The sequence below is a fragment of the Lathamus discolor genome, chromosome 6 (assembly GCF_037157495.1).
Source record: "Lathamus discolor isolate bLatDis1 chromosome 6, bLatDis1.hap1, whole genome shotgun sequence".
NCBI classification, from domain to species: Eukaryota; Metazoa; Chordata; class Aves; order Psittaciformes; family Psittacidae; genus Lathamus; species Lathamus discolor.
Genome location: NC_088889.1, coordinates 48,906,585 through 48,928,602, shown reverse-complemented (window position 1 = coordinate 48,928,602; position 22,018 = coordinate 48,906,585). Strand labels below are relative to the sequence as shown.

At 40.7% G+C, this 22,018-nt stretch overlaps 1 protein-coding gene across 1 annotated transcript in view; it reads left to right on the top strand.

The window, feature by feature from the left end:
• PLEKHH1 (pleckstrin homology, MyTH4 and FERM domain containing H1) overlaps nucleotides 1-22,018 on the top strand; it is a 53,420-nt gene that overhangs the window by 19,018 nt on the left and 12,384 nt on the right. The window contains exons 5-22 of the mRNA XM_065686721.1: nucleotides 211-294; nucleotides 1,974-2,055; nucleotides 4,680-5,692; nucleotides 7,488-7,566; nucleotides 8,161-8,249; nucleotides 8,804-8,954; nucleotides 9,968-10,107; nucleotides 10,869-10,979; nucleotides 12,435-12,521; nucleotides 13,549-13,710; nucleotides 14,689-14,769; nucleotides 15,115-15,294; nucleotides 15,419-15,527; nucleotides 16,460-16,572; nucleotides 17,251-17,427; nucleotides 18,150-18,247; nucleotides 20,760-20,937; nucleotides 21,346-21,501. Coding sequence (XP_065542793.1) covers nucleotides 211-294; nucleotides 1,974-2,055; nucleotides 4,680-5,692; nucleotides 7,488-7,566; nucleotides 8,161-8,249; nucleotides 8,804-8,954; nucleotides 9,968-10,107; nucleotides 10,869-10,979; nucleotides 12,435-12,521; nucleotides 13,549-13,710; nucleotides 14,689-14,769; nucleotides 15,115-15,294; nucleotides 15,419-15,527; nucleotides 16,460-16,572; nucleotides 17,251-17,427; nucleotides 18,150-18,247; nucleotides 20,760-20,937; nucleotides 21,346-21,501 — 3,090 coding nt within the window. The remainder of the gene's footprint in view (nucleotides 1-210; nucleotides 295-1,973; nucleotides 2,056-4,679; nucleotides 5,693-7,487; nucleotides 7,567-8,160; nucleotides 8,250-8,803; nucleotides 8,955-9,967; nucleotides 10,108-10,868; nucleotides 10,980-12,434; nucleotides 12,522-13,548; nucleotides 13,711-14,688; nucleotides 14,770-15,114; nucleotides 15,295-15,418; nucleotides 15,528-16,459; nucleotides 16,573-17,250; nucleotides 17,428-18,149; nucleotides 18,248-20,759; nucleotides 20,938-21,345; nucleotides 21,502-22,018) is intronic.

The following is a 22,018-nucleotide window of genomic DNA, read 5'->3' as shown; positions in this document are numbered from 1 at the left end:
AACCCTCTGAATTTTACTCCAGGGACCATGTAAGACAATTTAGAGATTTTTTTTTTTTTTTTCAGAGGCCAGCTAAGTAATAATATCCAAATAACAGTCTTAATTCTTACATCTGGAATGGAAGCTTCAATATTGTAAGTCACTCCTGATGCAGTAACTTGCTGAGAACAGTTGTACGCTCCTGATGTATCTAATCTTTTTTTGGCACAGAAACAATTGAGAACTGATGAAGCCAAAATTGTTCAAGAGAAAGCTGCCAAGATCAAAGAATGGGTAACATTTAAGCTTGGAGAGGTGAGTCTTTAGCTTGCTGTGAGGTTTGCCAATGAATAGGTAGGTTCAGTGACTGCACTGCCAGTGGGCTTCTATGTAGGACAGTAGTTTGAGGACAGCCAGTCTGCCACAGAGGCTTTCTACTTGTTTTGCCCTACACACTCTCTCTTGCAGAACTAGGGTAGTCATCCCTCTTACTGAGGGCTATTTACTGCTATGGACAAACTATAAATGACGGTAAAGGCACTAATGCCCAAAAGCAGTCTCCGAAGATTTACTAGTCACAGGTAGCTTTCACCTAGCTTTCCTCTGCCTCTCCTTTTTTTTCTCTGGGTGTAGTTTCTGTTTCTTTCTGACGAAACAGCTGTGATACAGAAACATCCTTTGCTCTTCCTTAATTTGCCATCTCTGACTAACGCTGTTTTCTTACTCCCAGCATTTTCTCACGTCTAACCTCTCCTTCCTATCCATCTCGTGGACTTTTGTGTCTATCTGGGCCTAATTCAGTATGCTGTAGAAAAACAGAGATCACAATAGGTCAGCACACAGTTTTAAAGACATAGTAATAGTTTACAACTAGGAGTGGGCCTGTCTGGTCTTTTGTTCCAGGTTAAAGCCATAGGTTTCCTAGTTTGTGCCAGAAAGGGAATTTGTTGGAGTTGGAAGAAGCAGTCTTTGTGGGCACTAATTGAATTATGATGTGACTTTGTAACCTCATTAGACTGCTTACATAATTCACCAAGCTGCTGTGCTGCTTCTCTTTTCCTGTGTGAGATAACTTAAGGTGCAGCTACATTACTGACTGATGCAGCACAAAAGAGGAAACACGAGGGCTGACTTGGTGTGACCTGCTGTGAATCTGGGACTATGCATTCACACTGTGTCTTTTCTGGCAACAAAGTTCGTACCAGATCCTGATTTTAGGTGCAGACCATGCTCAAGTGGACCACTGTCAACTGAAAGACTTTGCACTTCTGTGTTGCAAATGGGTTGTTCTAGACAGCACCATGGGTGCAGTTTCAACTTTTATTTTGTCAGGAGAAAAGCCTCTTTGGGTGTACCACTGCTGCAGATACTTCAAGCAAAGATGTAAGGCAAATTTGCAAAGAATCTGTTGTGCACTAATTGCAAATGTAAATGCACTCTTGATGTTTTGGTGTTTGTTTCTTTTTTCTTTGGTCCCCTGGATCCAGGGGATCTCCTTTTACCACATACAGGTTGAGAGGGGGGAAAATGCTCCTCCAGGGGAATAGTTTTTTGGTTCTCTTTCATGACAGTTATTTCTGGAACAAGAGTGAATGATAAACAGTAGCAGGCAAAGAAATTTAAAAATGTATTTTGAGAAGTAGTAGTATATGCAAAGACTGTTTGAGAAAGCACAGCAAAGAGTTTAAGTGGGTTGTTTAGTGGAGCTGCTGAATGGGATTTCAAGACAGCGGTGTTCAAGGTCAGGTTGGACAGAGCCTTTGGTGACCTGGTTTAGTGTGAGGTGTCCCTGCCCATGGCAGGGGGGTTGGAACTTCGTGATCTTAAGGTGCTTTCCAACCCCAATTATTCTATGATTCTGTGATTCTATAACTGGTAGACTCACGCATCCTTTGTTCCCTTTCCTGTTAAGACACTTGAATGTAATAAAGATATAGTGGAACACACACACAGTTTTGCATTATTTTTCAATTTTTGTTATTGTTGTTTCATAGCTTGAGCTAGAAAATTACCACCTGAGAAACTGTAATCAGAGGCTGACAGAGCAAATTGAAGCCCTTCAGGATACATTGCAAGGTAAATGTGTTCACCTGGCATTGTAGCCTAGTAACCACCATGAGAGTGGAAATCAGCATTCTTGGGTTGTATTCTTAACTTTGTCAGAAATTAGCACTTGTGACAGTGAGTAAGCAGTTGAAGTGCTCTGTTCCTTAGTGGGCCCATTTTTAAGACGGGAACATTATTGCTTATCTGCCCTAAACTCTTAACAGCGATGAACACAGGTGTCTGTTTTTCAGAGTCTGCTTTTGCTGGTAAAGTAGGCCACTGAGCTCGTGAATTAGAAGCACTCTTGAAATAGATAGCAAAACTCTCCATTCACTTCAGCAGTAGAAGTCCCTGAGGTACTGCACTTTACCTCTGCATACAGATTAACATCATCCCCACAGTACCTTTGCTGGCATGTGAGCTGAGTGAGAAATGAATGGGCCAAGGCTGCAGCTGCCTGGTCTTGCTTTTAGAAGCTGGGTTCTTCCATGCTATTAGGTTGGGTTGGAGAAAGCTGCATACAGTGCTTATGCTTTTGTGGTTCTTGCTTGGCGAATAGATGGAGAACTTAGGTCTCCAGGGCTTAAAATCGGCACCTTTCATTGCAACACATTTTGAAGAAGAAATTCTCTTAACCATTTCCTTCCTGGTTTGTGGGGCTTTTCATGTATTTTGGGGTGTGGTTTTTTTTTTTTTTTTTTTTTGGAAGCGGGGGTGATGTGGTGTTTTGTTCAATTGGTTTTTGGGAGGAGTTGTTTGTTTTTTAAATTAACTTGGTTTGGTCACAGTAAGATGAGCTAGTTTCCAGAACTTCACTGGTCATGCAGGATGGGGGTATTTCTTTCCTGCAGAAGTCTTTCTGGCATTCCTATCACTCAACAGCAAGGGAATAGGGCAAAATTCCTTCTAAATCCCACTGCGTTTCCAGCAAAATACTTTATGACTGGCTTTTTCCTCATCCCCTCTGGCTCTGGCTGTTTACAAAAAGAGAATGGCTGGTAAGCTGCGTTAATAATCTGGTATTAAGTGTTCCCTGGATCCCAACTCTCTGGGCAGTAAACAGATCTGCTCTCTCCTCTTATCCCTTGCTAGTCTCACTGTGCCAGGCTGAATTCAGAAGCCCCTGCAGAGAGACAAATCTCTTCTTGCTTGCTATGCTAATAGTAACAGCTTCCTCTGCTTAATTTCCTGTCACATCTAGGAAGCTGCAAAAATACCAATAATACTTAAATTGAATAGCCTCTTTTCAGTCCACACTAATGACTTACCTCAGGGTAGAGGAAAATGTGTGCCAGGATTGTGTATGCCAGCACTGTATGTTAGGAATAGCTTTGTTAACATTCAGTTCCTTGTGGCTCACATGCTACAGTCAGGCTCTCATGGTTAATTTTCTCAACTGGGTTTCCAAGAGCAGGTTTTATCCTCTCTGCAATCAGCAGTGATTTATTCTGCTGTTTGTCCTTCCCTGTTTTACTTTGTGTCTTCAATTTGTTTCTACTTCCTTGTAAATCCCATTAGTGGTTAAGCAATGTCTGTAGAGCCTGACATTCAGGCAGCATTTTCAGCAATAGCTGTGCAGAGTCACGCTTGCCCCTGTCTATGCAATTTCCAAAGCATCTTATGGCTTGGTTCTTTCCAGTCAGGCATTTTATAAATGCCAAGGTCAATCAAAATCATAAAGTGAAGTAACATCCTCTGCCAGTCCAAGTTTTATCTGCACTTTCTTATACCCTATAGGTGCTATTCAGCAGAACCTGTAGAACTGAGATAGTCTTTAAATTTAGTAATTACAGAAAGGAAGAAAGTAGAATTATTATAAAGTGTAGGTTCTGAATAGACCAAAAATAATGGAGGCAATCTAGGATCCATCTTTTTTTGTCATCTTCTAATATAGCAACTGAAGGCACAGATTAAAAATAAAGAAGCTTTTACAGCAAAAACATGTAACTTATAAAACTTGTTGACAAAAAGCAGTGCTTGAGTCATAGCACAAAAAGGATAGAAAAAAGCTCTAGGGAAATTCTTGAAAAGAGAGTAACCTCACTGTTTGGTGTGATGGTTAAGAAGGTCTCCATATTTATGCTGTAAGCCTCATCTAGCTCCTTTGAATGGGAGGAACCATACCAGTATATTTGATGGCATAAATCACTGTAGGTCTGTTGGAGTCAAAAGCCACACTAAATGATGTTCTGGCCACTTCGATGATTTTTGACAAAGTACGGTGTGGGTAGGTGTACTTTCTTCTCATAGCTATTTCAAGAGAAGAGACGTAATCCTGGATAGGTAAGAGTAAAAACTACTATGCTGGGTTAGACTGAAAGCTTGCATAGGCCAGCATCCTGTCTCCTGGTCAGCTGTGGACATTTCATGAAAGCGTGTAGAAATTTTTGCAAGTAGATCTGTCCTTCCCTCTATGTACCCTTCAAGCTTCTGCTGTCAGTGTTTTAGGAAGCTCCTAGGAAAGAACTTCTGTCTAAACTGTTATTTGTACCACTGATAAATTACTTTTGCCCAGCCATCTCCCTTCCATTCTCACAGTCCTAACGAGGCCTGGGTGCTATTCAGATACAACCGACACGATCAACTTACATGACCACACGTACTTTTAGACAGTAACACATTTAAATGCCCTAACCATGTGTTCTCTATTGTAGATATGACCGGCATTCCTCCCTTTGAGTCTCTTTGGAGCTGTAATCCTCTGAAGCCCAGAGCATCACAGACCTCTCTTGCTGAAAAGATAGACCAGAAAACTCTGCTCCCTACACCTGGCTTCAGACAGATGTGTCAGACAGGACATAGCAAACATGTCCTCTCTACAGCAAATATAGTCCTTACCGATGACACCTTTACTGGGGATGGGGAGGATAAATCTCGGCTTTCCCAGAGCACGCTGAAGCTCATGTCAGACCCATTAAGCTGGAAACTCTCCACAGAGAAAGATGTATTCACAGCTGTACGTTCTGAACACAGGTTAGGGTGCTCTGATCCCACATCACTGGGCCCTCCAGATGGGGCCACAAGAATCCTTGAGGCTTTGACTTACCAGTCATCTTTGGAAGGAAACTGTAGTGCTGTGAGCACCTTGCAGCAAGTGGCTTTGGACAGCACACACTTCTCTGATGATCTGAGTGCCAGGTTCTGCTCCCACCGGCTGGACTCCTCTTCCTCAGGAGAAATTATGAGCATGCTTGAGGGCCATCTCCAAACTGCCGAGCCACCTCTGGGTGTGTCAACATCAGCTGTTACAGCACATTCCCTCTGTCCAGCAAGGGAATGCAACCTTGGCAGTAGTATGACCTTTCCAAAAGTACGAACTCCCAGTACACCAAGAGATAGTATCCAACTAGCCAAGAGACATTACAGCCAGCCACAGCCAGGGACTAATTCTTTCCATCACTTAATGAGCTTAGAGGCCAGCACCTTCCAGCCCATCATAAACTCTCCAGCCTGCCATGGGCAAGTGAAGGAGACAGACATTGATGATGATGATGGGGTACTGGAGAAAATGGAGACAGAACGTGGCCCATTGAGGGAAGAAGCTGGAGTGTGTGAGGAAATCAGCCACTTACCTGCAGGGCAAAGAGAAGCTGTGAATTCTGAGGCTGGCATACTTGACCCAGGAGGCAAACCTCCCACACCACCACTGCACAGATTCCCATCATGGGTAAGAAATTCAAGGACAACAGCCTGAGAAGTGCTGCTTGTCTTTGAGTCATGCCTAGTAGTTAGGCTGCAGCAGCTCTTGGTCTCAAGCAATTGTTTCATGTAGACATCAGTCATGTTTCTAAACCACCTAGTTTGATAGTTCCGGATCACAGGGCATGCTGGTTCCACTGACAGTTACGGGGGTTCTTTTTGTTTTGGATTTTTTTTCCTCTTTATAAAGGAAGGGGAGGAAAGGGTGGGAAATCTGTGAAAGAAAATAATATGATACACACGTATAAAAATGAAAGTCAGGAGGTGCTGCGTTGTGGTTTATCCTTATGGGTCATCAAAAGTTAATCTGTAGTTCTGTTATCATGTGTTTAAGACAAGTGAGTCATAAATGCAAGTGAATGGACCAGACCAGATAGCTTCAGTGTCAAAGTAAGATGTAAATACTAGAACAGATTAGATTCTAGCATTCCTATTTCAGAGATTGGCTACTATTCTTTTCTCTGATATAGATTTCCTGTGTAAGGTTCTTCTAGTCCTTTAAGATAAATTTTTCACAGGTGACTCCAGCTCCACACACACCTCCTAAATGTCTAACTTGAGTTTGGCAAGTAAATTTAATTAGGGAAGTGCTGAGCTTTTCTGCTGCAACTATATTCAGTTTTAATTACAAAGAATATTATACAATGCTAAATTAGCAAGAAGTCAGATCTTGGGCATCTTGAAATGGGTACTCCAAAGGTATTGGGTACTTCAGAGAACATACGTGAGAGCACCCATCAATGTCCCTCCTGGGGGGGGGTTGTAAAATGTCTTATTAATATTTATAAGCATTGCAGTATTATAGTCAGGAACACCAAGTGAAAAATACATTCTTTTGTCTTCAGACACAGTCAAATTAATGTATCCAAGTATATCAATTGCTAAAGCATGAATAGCATATTAAGTAGCAGCTTAATCAGTAAGACATGCCTATGATGTGCCCTGAGTAAGAAGTGTCTGGGGAAAAAAAAAAAAAGCATGTAATATTTCATTAGAGGCTAAATCACCATGTATATACATACAGAAAATACTAATTCTGTATTTTACTTTTTTTGGTATACTTGACTTTGCAGTCTTAGATGCTTTCATGTGTATGTATTATGTATGTTAACTGATGGCGATTGGTTGTATGCTTTAAAGAGCAGCAAGAGGATTCCTAGCTTTGATTTTTATCCATTTTAGACTGGTTGATGTCTTAGTCATAAAATTGCATTTAGTTGCAGGTTTGGGTTCCCTCCTTGGAATTTTTATCAATTTGTGAAACACTCAGAGATCCTTTAAACTGAAAGCTCCATATGTTGTTATAACTGAGACATAGGCTTATGAGATTACTCCAGGCATTTCTTTCATTCCATTGTCAGAGAATAGGAATCCTTTTCAGGTGGTGACTCAATAAATTGTCCTGGTTTAGGGGGTTTCTTGGTTCATTTTAATGCATTGTTTAATAAAGTAAAAAGAAACAGCTTTTCCAAGCTGTGATATAATAATTTATTGATAATTACATGTAGGTGTTTAAGTCTGTGGATATACTCTCTGTAGCATTTATAAGACAAACCTGTTGTGATTCAGGGGATCACACACAGATGCATATTTTTGCTAATGTCATTCACACATCATCTGGTGGAATAGAGCAATCTTTCTTAGAGGGCCCCTCCTTCCTGACCAAAGGTGTGATTGTGATGTCATTCTATCACATGAGCATTTCTTTTTGCGGGAATCATGTTTTTGTCTGACCATTGCTCTTCGTGATATTACTGTTCCAGGAGAGTCGAATCTATGCTGTGGCCAAGTCTGGCATGAGGTTGTCTGAAGTGGCCACAGTGAATGATACTTCCACCTGCTGTAAGTTCAAGACAAGATCCATCCTTAAAGGGAGTTTATAGTGACAGTATGGGACCTGACCTTCTGGCTGTTCAGATTTCTTCATTTCCTTGCCTGTTTTCAAACTAAATTTGATTTTGTAGATAGCCACAATAAAGAAAGGAAGGGATGAGGACGCATCTGATCTGTTTGAGCCCCTACATTCAGTGACATCTTCAGGGTTATCTCCTTCATCATTTTTGCTGATGCTGTTCTGCCTCTGCATGTCTGTTGCTTGCTTTTAGTCTTGCAATTCACCACCTTCCCCATTACAACTTTTACCTGTTTGCACATCGTGCACTGGGTCGCCATTGTACTATGGGGAGCACACAGTGGGCAAGATATCTTACAGGCTAAATGAAGGGAGCATTGCAGCTGCCTCTGGGAGTTGCATGTAATTAATAACACATCCCCTAGCCTTTCTGAGGTCAGACTGTCCAGGGTGGCAGTTCTCCATTATTTGATGTTCCAGGAGGCTACATAAGTTTTCTCACACATACATGTATCTCTCCATTAAAACTTTCTCTTTTTCACCAGCTTGTATTGTTTGGTCTCTTGCTCTCTGAATTTTCCCAGTTTCCAGTTTCTCATGTTCAGCTTCTGGGCCATTTACCTGTCTCATCTACAGAAATGTCACAGTGCCAGTCTACACTACGCTGAAAGGGGTAAGGAGTTACCTCACTTTTCCTGTTATGAAAAGCATGGTCCAGGGCTGCTAGTGATTTGAGAAAGAATGGGATGAAGCTGCGCAGTGAAGGAAAGGAAATTAGAGAATGTTAGGAAGTACTGGACACCAAAAGAATGCAGAAGGAGTAGCAGATGATAAATGTATTTAGGAATACAGAACACTGCAGCAAGTTTTAGTCCAGGAAGCTGCTGTGTGCACTATGAGGCAGTAGAAGCTAGGTGTGATAGTGGGTGTAGTCTGAACAATAAAATGAAATGAAAAAGGGCTCTTGAGATCTTATGGAGAAGCACGGGGCTTGTGGAAGAGTGGGAGGATGTAACCTCAGGACACCTAAACAGATCAGACTAGAGAGTCCAGTTTGGAAGTTCTCAGACTAGAATGGGAGGAAATTAGGAGCCCTTGGACAGTAGTGTGGGCAAGGCAGTGTGAAAATGAAGGGTGTGTACTGACTGTTCTGTCTCCTTACTGAGCAAGTGTTGTCCTGGGGGAAACTTTTCCCTCATACACTGACCATCCAGGTCTGTTTTCCAGAAAGCTGTGCAGATCAGCAATGTGCCTTTCCTAGATGAGTCTTCAGGTTCTGATGATGACTGTGGTTCCCATGCCAGCTTCAGGACTTCTACTGCTGGGTCTGAGAACAAGAAAGCTAGCGTGCCAGGCAGCCCTCGAGCAGTGAAGAGAGGTAAAGTCAGAGTATTGCTACTGAGCAGCATGAACTCTGTCCTCATGGGTAAGACAGGATGTTCTGAAGAGCATCATCAGTGACAGGCAAATGCTTAGTCTTGGTGATGCTAATAAGGAGTTCTCCCAGAATGTGTGCAGGCATCAACAGCTACTCAGTAGAAACCTGTCCTCTTAGATGGGTTTTTACTGCTCATAGTTTTTCATCCAAGCACTTGGTAAACTCAGATTGTGGGAAGGATTGATCTCCCAAATTCATCACATATCTAGTGAAGCCACCCGTACTTTTACTGTGACTTGTCCTTGTAAGCAAGCTAGTGCTGATACCTTTTTTTGTCTCTGTCACTGACTGATAATTTTATAATCAGCAAGCAAATATGTCCTATCTTTGAGAGGCGTCAGGTGATTTGGGTCCTGGCTAGGCCAGTTATTCCTGACTGCAGGGAAGGTTAAACTAAACATCTGTGAATGGAATTTTCAATACAATTGGTAGTCAATAAAATAGAATTCATTTTCATCTAGTCTTAACTTCTTTTGTGATGCATTGGCTGTGATGTATCTGCACATTGCCATGTGGTGGAAGATTCACAGAAAGCAAAGCCTCATTGCTGGTCATTGAAAATGAATTTACTTAGAATGAGAGGGGCTTGATGCTTTATGGTGGATGTTTCCAAGCTGAAAACAGCATGTCTTTGCTTTGGATAACAAGGCTGTTGATTTATAGATACATGTGTATACATACATATGTATATGTGTGTAATATATAGTCTCTGTTTATTCAGCAGAAATTTCTTACACTGTCAGTATCCAAAGCTCATTCCCACTACTTGTCTTCCTAAGGAAAAAAATGGTCTCAGAAGTTTGTTTAGTGGGATTTGAATTTCCAAAGTCTGATCTGATTTGTTTTTCATGAACAAAAATGCCTTAATGGTGATCTCCATTTTCAGAGTGTGCAGTATTCAGTACATAGTTCTGTCTAGCCATTATTCTCATTATTTCCTTAATTTTGAACAGGTGTATCTGTGTCCTCACTGAGCTCTGAAAGTGATTATGCCATTCCTCCTGATGCCTACTCGTTGGATGGTGACTATTCAGAGCCAGAACATAAGCTACAGCGAACATCTTCCTATTCCACCGACGGTGGAATCTGCGCTGTAAGTCTTGCTATCTCACAGCTGTGCAGGGACACAAACAGAGCCTTATTCTTGAAAGAGCATAACTACAATATATTATCTCCTGCAAAGTGACGCTCTAACAGATTGGGCTGTTAGTCTAGCTGGTTTGTATCAAAACACACTATCTGATGCTTCAGAAGAAGGTGCAATTTCTGTTATGTAGTTAAAGTGTAAGCATCAAGGGCTGTATTCTTTCCTGATGACCTGTACTGGTTTTCTGTAGTCGTATCCTACTTTAATGATGGCCTTCCACTTTCGTGACAATAACAAGTTTGGAAATTCAGGTGAAAGAGGAGAAAGGATAGAATATTTTGGTCTAGAAAAAAAACAAACAAACCCTCAAGCATGGGCAGCATTAAATTTTGTAGCCTTGATTTAAGTGATCAAGCAGACAAGGAACAAGAGTCTAATTACTTAGAGCCAGCCTTCATTTTTATTTGGAAAATCACTGTTATGGCAGGAAGACAAATTTTCAGTAACTGAAACAATCAATGAAATGATCTTTAGATATCCTCTTTTCTAAAACACCACAATGGGGTATTTGCAGCTACACATATATTCTAGGACTCTCATGTTTAGCAGAGAACATTGACCTTGGATGGCTGCTACTCCCATCAAGCAGTGTAAAGTAGAAAAGGATGGACATGCAGCAAATGTCTGAGCTTGATTTCAGCATTCTTTCATTTGTATTTTGAGTAATGCAAGATAACATCCTCCACCTTTTGCTGTTTGCCCTCCAGGAACCCATGGAGAAATCTGGTTACTTGCTGAAAATGGGCAGCCAGGTGAAGATGTGGAAGAGAAGATGGTTTGTTCTGAGAAACAGACAAATCATGTACTACAAGTCTCCGGTGAGTCACATTTACTCCTGTGCGGAGGCACAGGGAAGGCTGTCTGCAGAAACAGCTCCACGCTGATACCACTGGCAGAGTGGACCCAGAATGTCCTGCCAGAGAGCTTTATGACTGACCCACAGGTTCAACTGTGGGTCTCTGCTTAGGCAAGGAAGCTCCTTGTGGTGGCAGTTTCCAGGAGATGGAAGGTTGGTCAGGAGGGACAGAAGCTTGATACCTACCAGTTAACTTTGTACAGATGATGAAAAGCAGAAGGCATGCCATGGCCGAGCTTTGGTCATGTTTAAGATGAAAATAAATGAAAAACACATTACAATGTGAGGAGGGTGCAGATACATACTCAGTATAGGGGTCTTTGAGCAAAACTACAGCTTTCAGGGGGAAGAAAGCTGGATTCTTTCATTTTCACCCTCCTACATGGACATGGAAGTATTAGAAAACAAGGATAAAACTGAAAATAAGCTTTCACGCAAAATGCTGTCTTACGCTGACCAGTGAAACAATATTGAGAGAACATGTTTGTACATTCAAACCTTTTCAAACAACTTTTGTAACTCACAACATTTCAAATGAAGTTACATTATTTTAAAAATCCTAGCATTATGCATTCAAAACTTATATATTCAGTAAAACACATTTCTTGTTGGCCTTCGTTATTCTGCTGCACTTAGCTGCGTTACAGAGAATTATATTTAGGGATATTCACCTTCCATACTTTTTTCTTCTGGTCACAGCGATTTCCTCCAATACCTGCATAAATTACACAGTATTTCTGTGTATATATGCATCTTTGCTTACAAGTCAGGAATATTGAGAAGATTTATTTTCAACTTCTTTATTTTTTCAGCTGTCATATTCTGACAGGCAAAAATACATCCTAGGGCACAATGCATCTTTATTTCTGATAGTAGGTTTATCCATCAGAATACACAAGCAAATTATACGTACATGATATTTACATACACATATATAAAAAGTAATTTCACAAAGATGCAGAATTTAGATTGTTGGCTGGGAGGGACTGGTCCAACTGGTGCATTGAAGAGGGACTGTCACTAGCTGTAGATCAAACTACCTGTGGCTTTGTCCAGCTGAATCTTGAAAACTTGCACAGGTGGAAATTCAGCCACTGTCTTGGTACCTGTTTGGTGTTGTATTGTCTTCCCAGTGACAAAGGATTGGTTGCTTTGTTGTGCTTTTTTTCTGATGTCCAGTCTGAACCTCATAAGATAGTACCTGTCATCATTACCTCATTATATTGTCTGCGCTACTGAGAAAACTTTTCCTTCATCATTACAATGGGATCATAGTGTCTCATATTCAACTTGGCAAGCTGTCCTTTCCAGCTCATTAATGTGGACTCCAACCTGCACATGCATATTATGCTGTATTTAAGTACTCTAAGACCTATCTGATGTTTTTTGAGAAAGTTGTTTGCTTTTCTTTCCTCAGAGTGACGTTATCCGCAAACCGCAAGGGCAGATGGAGCTGAATTCCTCGTGCCAAATTGTCAGAGGTGAAGGGTCCCAAACGTTCCAGGTCAGCATTGCTTTTTTATCCTGCAGATAACCACTCACTCAGTGGCTGGATGAGAGAGCATTTATTTCAGGATGAATGGTACTGTATGTACCAATTGATATCAATATTAATTGATATCAACTTCTATCTGGCCCCTGTGTTGCCTGGCACAAGCCAGGCATTTAGTTTAATAAGTAATGGGGAAAGAGCTAAATTGTAACCCAGATAGAGTTTTTTGAAATTGAAAGAATTTCTCCTTTACTTTTGTTTTATTTTACACCATACCACTTTCCTTTTTTGCATTTAGGACTGAGAGCTTGAAATCTGTGGGGGAAAGTGATTCTTGTAACAAATAAAACCAGGTAGCACCTCGGATCTCCTCTTTCTGAATGATTCCTCTCACAAGATTGCTAGCCTGACTTTGCATGTCTGGAGGATCTGAAGAAGCATCTGAAGTATTGAATTCCCATTAGAATTCAACTTCTGAAGTATTAGAAGTTAGCCTATCACTGGGTTCAGTTTTAAGTCATTTTTGTAGAGGATTGTATTATGAAGGTAGCATTAAAGTTTCTCTCATTTTATGACAGGCTCATAGCCTGACCTGTGATCTACCTTCTGCCCTTATGAAACTGAAGTTGCTAAGGCTTAGTTCTATTAAATACATAGCATCTTTCCTCTCAAAGTCACAAGCGATTGGAGGCAGAATGCAATATAAAGTGAAGGCAGCAAAAAATAACCATTTATGTAGTCACCTTTTAAAATGAAAAATCAGCAGCACCGAGAAACAAGAAAGTGTAAGAGAGGAGACAAAGCTACAGTATCCAACAGAAACAGCAAGAGAGCTCATGAGAGTTTGATTTATCTGGGTTTCAGTTCTTTCACTTGGGCTTTGAGCATTAGCACCTTTTTTCTCATCCCCCTTCCAAAATCCCTCCTGAATCACTAAAAAAAAAAAAAAAATCAATCTGTATGGAACAATGAAGCTCAACAGCTGAAGAAAAGCTGTGTATTGTGCATATTTATACTGGCTCATTCCTTTTCCTTCCAGCTCATGACAGAAAAGAGAACCTACTTCCTGACAGCAGACTCTCCCAATATCCTGGAAGAATGGATTCATGTCCTACAGAGTATCCTCAGAGTGCAAGTGACCAGTCCTGTTGGTGTTCCTCATAGTGATGCTAAACCCACCGTGAAAGGTTGGCTGACCAAGGTAAAATACTGTTTACTTTATTCAGTTTAGTTCAGTATTGACAGTGTACCAGCTTCTTGGTTTGCACAGTAAATGTCAGTAAGAAATCAGTATTTTAATACTGGGGGAAAAAATGGGGAAAGAAAGAGAGTGATAGATTTCTGTATTTCAGAGGCAGGAAAATTTATATAAATGATAAGGAATGAGACAAGCAAGGCTACTGAGAGATACTGACTTTGTCAAAGAGTAAGTAATATCAAATATCTAGGTTATGTATGCTTTTCTTCAACAGAACCCACGGCATGTCCCAGGAAAGAAGAAACAAACAAAAAACCAACAAATGATCTGGAAATCCTATTAAATGTCACATTTCATTGATCTGGACTTGGTGTTATAGGAGAGTTTCAAAGAAATAGGGTTGCATGGTTATAGGTTAGCATTTATTTCCATTATAACAGACTGTATGCACAGTAGTACAAAGAAAGTACAATGGCTGAAAATTCTTATGCTCTATGCCATTTCCATATATTAGTTTTGCATAGCAAGTTACTATGAATTTTTAAATGTAATTCTGGTCAGCATCTAAAGATGGCTAAAGACAGCCTGCATCTAAAGTTGATTCATCTGCAATAGGAAGCAGTTCCCTAGACTACAGGTTGACAAGTCACTTCCTGCTGAGATGAAATGACTTGGTTTTATAATCTCAAAAAGGTCATTCTTAATATTGTATTTCATGATACAGACATGACAGGTTGTGATGAATTGGTAAAATACTTCACAAAATCTTAGATCCATTTCTGTAAGCACTTATTTCCCATCAAATTATTACCTGCTTTTGGAAGTGGTGCCCTGTATATTTTGAGAGGAGCTCATATTAGCATAGAACAAATAATATATGCAAGGTTTTAAGGGAAAGTTGAATTAAAATTCAAATGCTAAACAATCATTCCAACAACACTGCTGATGTTAAAAACATGTATTTCTTTGTTCTCCTGACAGGTCAAGCATGGTCACTCTAAGGTGGTCTGGTGTGCACTGATTGGAAAAACTTTTTATTACTATCGAAATCATGAAGACAAGGTAATTCCTTTCCCCAAGGAAAGGACCCTGCCAAGTATAATGGGAAGAAAATAGTACCTTATGGGAAAAGCCACCTCTTTATTTGCATATTTTCATTCTGACCTCTAGATGGTCTCCCAAGAAAAATAATAGAAATAGTAACATAGCTTGTAAGTACTTTAGTTGATGAAAGAGATCCTATAGAAATGCAAGATTATATAATTACATTAGTTAAACACTGAATTACAGTTTATTCCTTACATTTTACAGAACTGCTAACATTTTGACCTGGGTTTTCTTTCCCAGTGTTCCATGTCCATGGTGGGAGGTTAGCTGCATTTATCTAACTGCTTCTCCTCCTTACAGTGTCCCCTAGGACATCTGTTTATGCGTGAGTCCAAAGTGGAAGAAGTAGACCGTTCCTGTGACTCTGATGAAGATTATGAAGCCACTGGTGGAGGACTTCTCTCATCTCACTCTACGTTGGTGATTCACCCACAGGACCAGAGTCCCACATACTTACTCATTCGCACCAAACAGGAGAAGGTATAAAAGGCAGTCTGTTTGGAGAGAGAGACTTTTTGGTATCAATGAAAAAATGGGGTGTACAGACTGAACCTCTTTGTAGAAAACAGGAATTGACCAGTATTGTTTTCATCTTTATGCCTAGAATACCTGGCTGTACCATCTGACTGTAGCAGCTGGTAGCAGTAATGCCACAGTGGGCACAGCATATGAACAACTCATTGGAAAACTTTTGGATGCAGAGGGAGACCCTAGTAAGTAGAAACCAGAAACTCTTTTCCATGGTAGCAAAGCGTAAGGAAAAGTAACTTCAATTCCCACTTTTAATCCAGCCAAAGGTGAAAGAAGGGGATTCGCAGTAAAACAGCATGTGATCTAGTGTCCTTCTCCCATAGTTCCAAAATAACATCTCCAGAGAGGATACAGGTATTGTAGTGAAACTAGATAAGTCCATCACATTGTCACATAATGTATCAAAGCACCTGAAATGTCTGTAACATTAATTCAAATTAAATTAAAGAACTGGGGTTTTAATTTTTCCTGTTATTGTCAGTCCTGATTTTCCATTCCTGGGAATCTTGACCATACAGATACATGCTCTCTTCTCTAAATATACTCATGCACACTGTTCTTCTCTTCATGCACACTGACCTTCACATTTGTTCCTCTGTCTGCACATGTAAGCCCTCACACCTGCATCCATGCTCATCTGCTCCTCATCATCTTTGATACTTTCTCATTCATGTATGTTTATGCACCATGTTCTCAAATGTGTATTAACATATGCATTTGTACTTCATACCCTTCTCCTGCACACTCGTATTCCTAGAGCTGTATGTGAACGTTGCTTACTGTTGAATAGTGACTTGCACTAACAAAGATCCCCATTACAGGCAGCTGCTCTGGCAGAGTTTTGTGTCTCTTGATTGAATGCAGAGCTGATGAGAAGCTCTGACATAGCAGGATTGAAAATGGCGATACTTCTGATGGCTAATACTGCTGGTGACTCCCTGTTCATGGCAGGCTTTGCTGAAGTCAGTAAAGTGGCACCAAAGATAAATGTGGCATATCTCAGTACCTACTTTCTTGGGTGCTTTGCCATTACATCAGGGCTCCTTTTCAACGTGGACACTGTTATCTGTCTGCTCTTTCTGACCCAGCATTTTTTGCCCATCTGCTACCTCAGATTGCCCTCTGTGGAAACATCCTATGTTGTGCTACAGTAAAGATGGGTTGCAGACATCCCTCACCACTCTGCCTTCAGAGGCTCTGCAGACTGAAGCTCTGAAACTTTTCAAGGTATTTAAACAGACATTGATGGGTTTCAATTATTTTGCTCTGTTGTTGAGACAGCAACATTATTTGCTCCTGTTGTTTGTCACAACAGTTACTGCCACCATTGGTTGCTTTAGACAAGCCTGCTGGGTCATTTAGTTATAATAGGACCATTAGGTATTAAGTGTCATTGATCCTCTGGAGGTTTAACTTTTACTTCTAGGGAACCTAGGTTTAGAAGCAGTATCCCCCATAGGCTTTACACTTCAAAGTTAGCTGTATCTTCCCCTTTCCTCTCTAATAGTTGGATTGAAGGAAACAGAAACAATTTACTAGCAAACTCAGTTGTGTCAGTAAGACCAATGGTGAAGCCATTGGAGATTTGATTTTTGCATTCTTCAAGTGTAAGATCAACAGTAAGACTGGACAGTCTTAGCAAGGTAAAGCACAGGCATGGAAGACAGGAAGCACACTTTCCCCTCAAGTCTCTTGCTGACTTGTGAGCCCCTCAGGCTGAGGGAGGTTGAATGAATTTTCTAGTTGCCACAACTAAAAGAGAAGGATGGGAATAAAGTGCTTATTCTCCTCCCTCCCCTCAAGGTTATTTAGAAGATTTAATTGTAATACATCTGGAGAACCTGGTCTGGAAAGTACCAGAGAAGAATGGCTGTATTCCATTGACTAATTTCCACCCTTTTATAGTCCTGTCAGCTGTTCATCAATGTCCCTGTGGAGGCACCCTCTATTGATTACCACGTGTCACTCGCCCAGACAGCACTGCAGGTCTGCTTGACACATACTGAGCTGCAGAATGAAATTTACTGTCAGCTTGTGAAACAGACCAGCTGCCGACAACCCCAGAACCACTCAGTCATTCAGGTCAGTTTCCCTTTTGTCACTTCCACTCTGCAAATGCTTTTTATTTAATGCCATATTTTTAATAATCAGCCATGAGACTGGTTCTCATAAAACTGTGCTAATACTAAAGGTGTGTTGGAGGAAAGAGAATCTCGGCACTGATGTGTGAAGGAAAACATCGCAAATGTAACCTACTTGCAAAATAAATTTTAGTTTGAATTTAACCATTTACCAGTTCTATTTGGACCATATTCCGAATCAAAATTCATAGCTTGTGTTGGCTAGCTATAATTGTCACATGGTATTATTTTTTTTTTCATTTTAATTAATCAACAGCATGCAAATCATTAATACTACTATTAAGCATGAAATCTGATTTTTGCACTATAATTATTGGGTAAATCAGTAAGTTGCAGCATGAATGTACATACTTGATTATAATATTCCCAACTCAAATGAGAAAATAAAATCTGGCTGAGCAGTAATGGGTCTAATTTAAATAAAAATTCACCAGTGTATTCTTTGCTATGATCTGCAGTTACAAATGGGGGGGGGGGGGGGGGATTAAAAAGAACAGTCTGTCCTCTGACCATCACTTCCCTTTGAAGCATTTTGAACCACATGTCTAAAATGGTCATTCCCAAAAGCGTTAGACATCATCCAACATTTTGGTTGCAGTATTCTGTGAAAGACAACAGGCAAGAAGTACAGAACAAGAATGATGTCCAGTTTTATGTTCACAGTGCTGGCAACTCCTGGCTTTGTGTGCTCCTCTATTCCTACCTCAACATCACTTCCTCTGGTACATCAAACAGCACTTGCAGCGACATGCTGACCCCAGGTAAAGACTGTAAGAGCATTTTCTTCTGCTAAGCTGATTGCCTTTTGCGTTCACTGTGGATAAAGATAGAAGCAATTTTGTAACACACACCTGCAACAGTAAGTTGAGGGAGGGAACAGAAGCTTCCAAATGGTATGGTGCCCTTTCAATCATCACTTAATTTTGTCGCTTATATTAAGCTAGTTCACAAAACTGAGCGACTTATACTACCAAAAGAACTTTCTGCAGATATAACTAGAGCTACGTAGGGAGGTTTTTTTGCTGATGCATATTCGTTTTCTTTTATTAACAGAAAAACTAAATTAATTATTTAGAATGAACTATTAGAATTTTAGGTAATTACACACTGCTGCCAGGTTAGTAGGCATACTGACAGAAGTGGGGCAGAGAACATTATAAAAAGTAGGAAAAAATAACAAAATTGAAATACATGCTAGTACTGTTTTCTGTTACCTCTTTGGCATCTAACACTTTCCTTATAAGAAAACAGTGCAAGATCTACTGTAAGGCAGAAGTTGTTTTGCCGTGTTCATGCTGTGCTCTTTGTTTCCATGGTGATATGGTCTTCAGCAAGTCCCCCTGTGCCCTTGGCTGGGAGGTCACAGCTGGAGATGTCTAATTGTCTGTTGCAACAAAATACTGTTGCTAATACATAGGTAAAAGAGTGGTTTCATTTCAAACAAATATTCCTATTCAATTACCAGTCTTCCTTGGAACTCAGTTGAAAGTCAGGTATTGCAAAGGAAATCTCTGTAGTCCTCCTATCAAGTTTTTTTCTATTTTCTTATATGCTGTCTCACATTTGCTATGTCTTCTCAGATGCAAAAATACAAATATCAGGTACTCCTAGATGTTCAGGCTCTTTCTCCACTGGCTAAGGCAACATGTTTGGGATCTCTTGGCTAGTACTAGAAATCAGCTCTTAAAACTTGTTCATTACCAGCTCTTCAAAGGAGCCCATTCTCACAAACTCAGCAGTGGAGCTACACTACTGTTAGGAGCTATTAAATTTCATAAGGATGAGCTGGGCTCTGTGAAATTCGTTTGCATTAGTTTCAGGCATTACTGTGCTGATGGTCTGCCAGGTTCTTAGCCTCAGAGTACCTTTATAACAAATAAACTGTAAGTAGAAGCAAAGAGGAAATGTATGTATACAGTCCAGCTCTGAAACAATATTAGGGCTAGGAAAAAAACCCCACACCAAAGCATACAGAAATAACAGCAAACTGTGCTTATATTCATCAGTTTAGGTTATATTTAGAGCAGTTGCTAAATAGGACTTAGGTCCTTCTGCTTAGCTTTAGACTTGTGTCTCTTTAGATGGAGCAGGTATGGCTGTTTCTTGACCAGTTAAATAGATAGTCTTCCACTGTTTCATACAGCAAACAGTACACTAGAATGTTTACACTGCATAATGCCTGTAGTCTAGATTTACACTAGATCTTCATTCTAGCTATTGTTTGTCATGAAAGGTGACCTTAGTGTATGTGTCTGGTCTCTAAGAGAGGAAGAACAGTGGGGTACAGTTCTAGGTTAGAAGACACAAGGCTCAGGAGCATTTGGAAGACAGACACAACAGCTTCTCATCAAAGCAAGATCCTTAATTTGAAAATTGTGTAAATGAATTACTGGGAAGGTGAGCAATATATGAAATATATAAAAAGCTAGAGCTCCTGACTTCCATATTGCTTGGAGGAATTTAACTGGAGATTTAATCATGTACTGAGCTTCTGAAGGCATCTTGAATGAAATTAATTTCCCCTGCAAAGTGATAGCACAGTTATAAATTCATATAAATCCTTCAATTTCAGAATTTATTCAGTATATGCATTCTAAACATTTTTGCAAAAGGTGTAAGTGCCTGGCTTTAGAGACACATATCCTTTTGGTGCTGTTCATTGCAGCTCTTTTGTCAGTAGATAGTAAACTGATCGTATCAGCAACCAGCCCTATGCTGTATTGAACTACCAACAAACCTGAGCCTTGAATCTCTGAGTCTCTTGATTGGCAGATAGGATTAATACATGGAAACTTAGAGTTTTTATAACTATGTAAGTTGATAAACACAATTTATATAATCCTGCGAGACCAATGCATTACAACTTATTGTTAACATTTACCAGGACTTGACACGATAGTAACTGAGTTCTGCTGGTATAATGACGAGTTGGAGGGTAAACTGGTCTTGGTTTAATGGATACTATGATGGCAACAGAGTATAGAAGAGGGTATTCCTATACTATATCCAGTCCATCTAGGAGCAGGGAATGCTCTTGCACTTCCTAGAGAGTCCACTGTCTACCTTAATTTTACAGATCCTTGGAGCTGGGGTTTGTTTTGTAGCTTTTCACTTGAGCTGTTAGTGTGTAGAGATGAATGAGGATGTCTGCAGAGAGATGTATCTTTGCTTGAGCAAAAGCCTGAGGGAAGAATGCTTTGTCATGGCATGGGAAATGGGAGAGGACATGGCATTTAAAGCATGTTTGTGGCTTTTTTCCACATCTTCACCTAGGAGTGAAATAGGCAAGTATGCCATCTACTGCCAGAGATCAGTAGACCGCACTGTGCAGACTGGTGAGCGGGAAGCCAAACCCTCCCGGATGGAGATTGTGTCCATCCTGCTGAGAAATCCCTACCACCACTCACTCCCCTTCAGCATCCCAGTGCACTTCATGAACGGAACCTACCAGGTGAGCCACCACAGCTGCCTTTCTTCTGGGCACTAGAGGCCTGTATCATAACCTGCCTCCTTCATGTGGGTGGCACCATGGTGTTGTATGTATCAGATGTTGGGAGATAGATGCTATTTCTCCTTCTTGCCATTTTAGCCATTTTTCCTGAGAAAATGAAGGGAATCCAGCCTCAGCTCTACAGGTCATAGGAAGAAAAGGTAGCTGGGGAAAAGGGAGAGATATCACAAGATTCACAGTACAAGAAAGAATGCAATGTGAGAGGAGACAATATGCAAGTGCTGTCACTGGAGCTGGCAGTCAATCCTCAGACACCACTCTGTAGGAAACTAGACTTCAGTAGTTGTGATATCCATCAATGTCATGTTTCTTGAAAGCTATCATCAACTGACTCCTCTTTCATTGCAGGTTGTAGGTTTTGATGGTTCCTCAACAGTCGATGAATTCATCCAGCGACTGAACCAGGAGACAGGAATGAGGAAACCATCCCACATGGGATTTTCTCTGTTCACAGATGATCCTTCTGGCAGAAATTTGGAACATTGTCTGCAGGGTAACATGAAGGTAATTTTTTTTCCCTCTGCTACATCCAGCATACATCTTTGAAGAGCTGCTAAATGGCTAATACAATTTTCTTAATGCAGCAAGAGCAAATACACTTAGGTATTGTCCATCTAGATTAGTATTCAGAGACGAGATATTAATTATGCACTTGAGCCATAGCAACCCATGCAATGCTACAGGCTTGGGGAAGAGTGGCTGGAGAGCTGCCTAGCAGAAAAAGATGGGGGGGGGTACTGGTTGACAGCTGGCTGAACATGAACCAACTTGTGCCCAGGCAGCTAAGAAGGCCAACAGCATCCTGGCCTGTATCAAAAACTCTGGCCAGCATGGCCAGGGCAGTGATCATCCCCCTGTACTCAGCACTGGTGAGGCGGCGCCTCAAATACTGTGCTCAGTTCTGGGCCCTTCACCACGAGAAATACATTGAGGTGCTGGAGCATGTCCAGAAGAGAGCAATAAAGCTGGGGAAGGGTTTACATATAGCACAAGTCTTACATGGAAGAGTTGGAGGAACTAG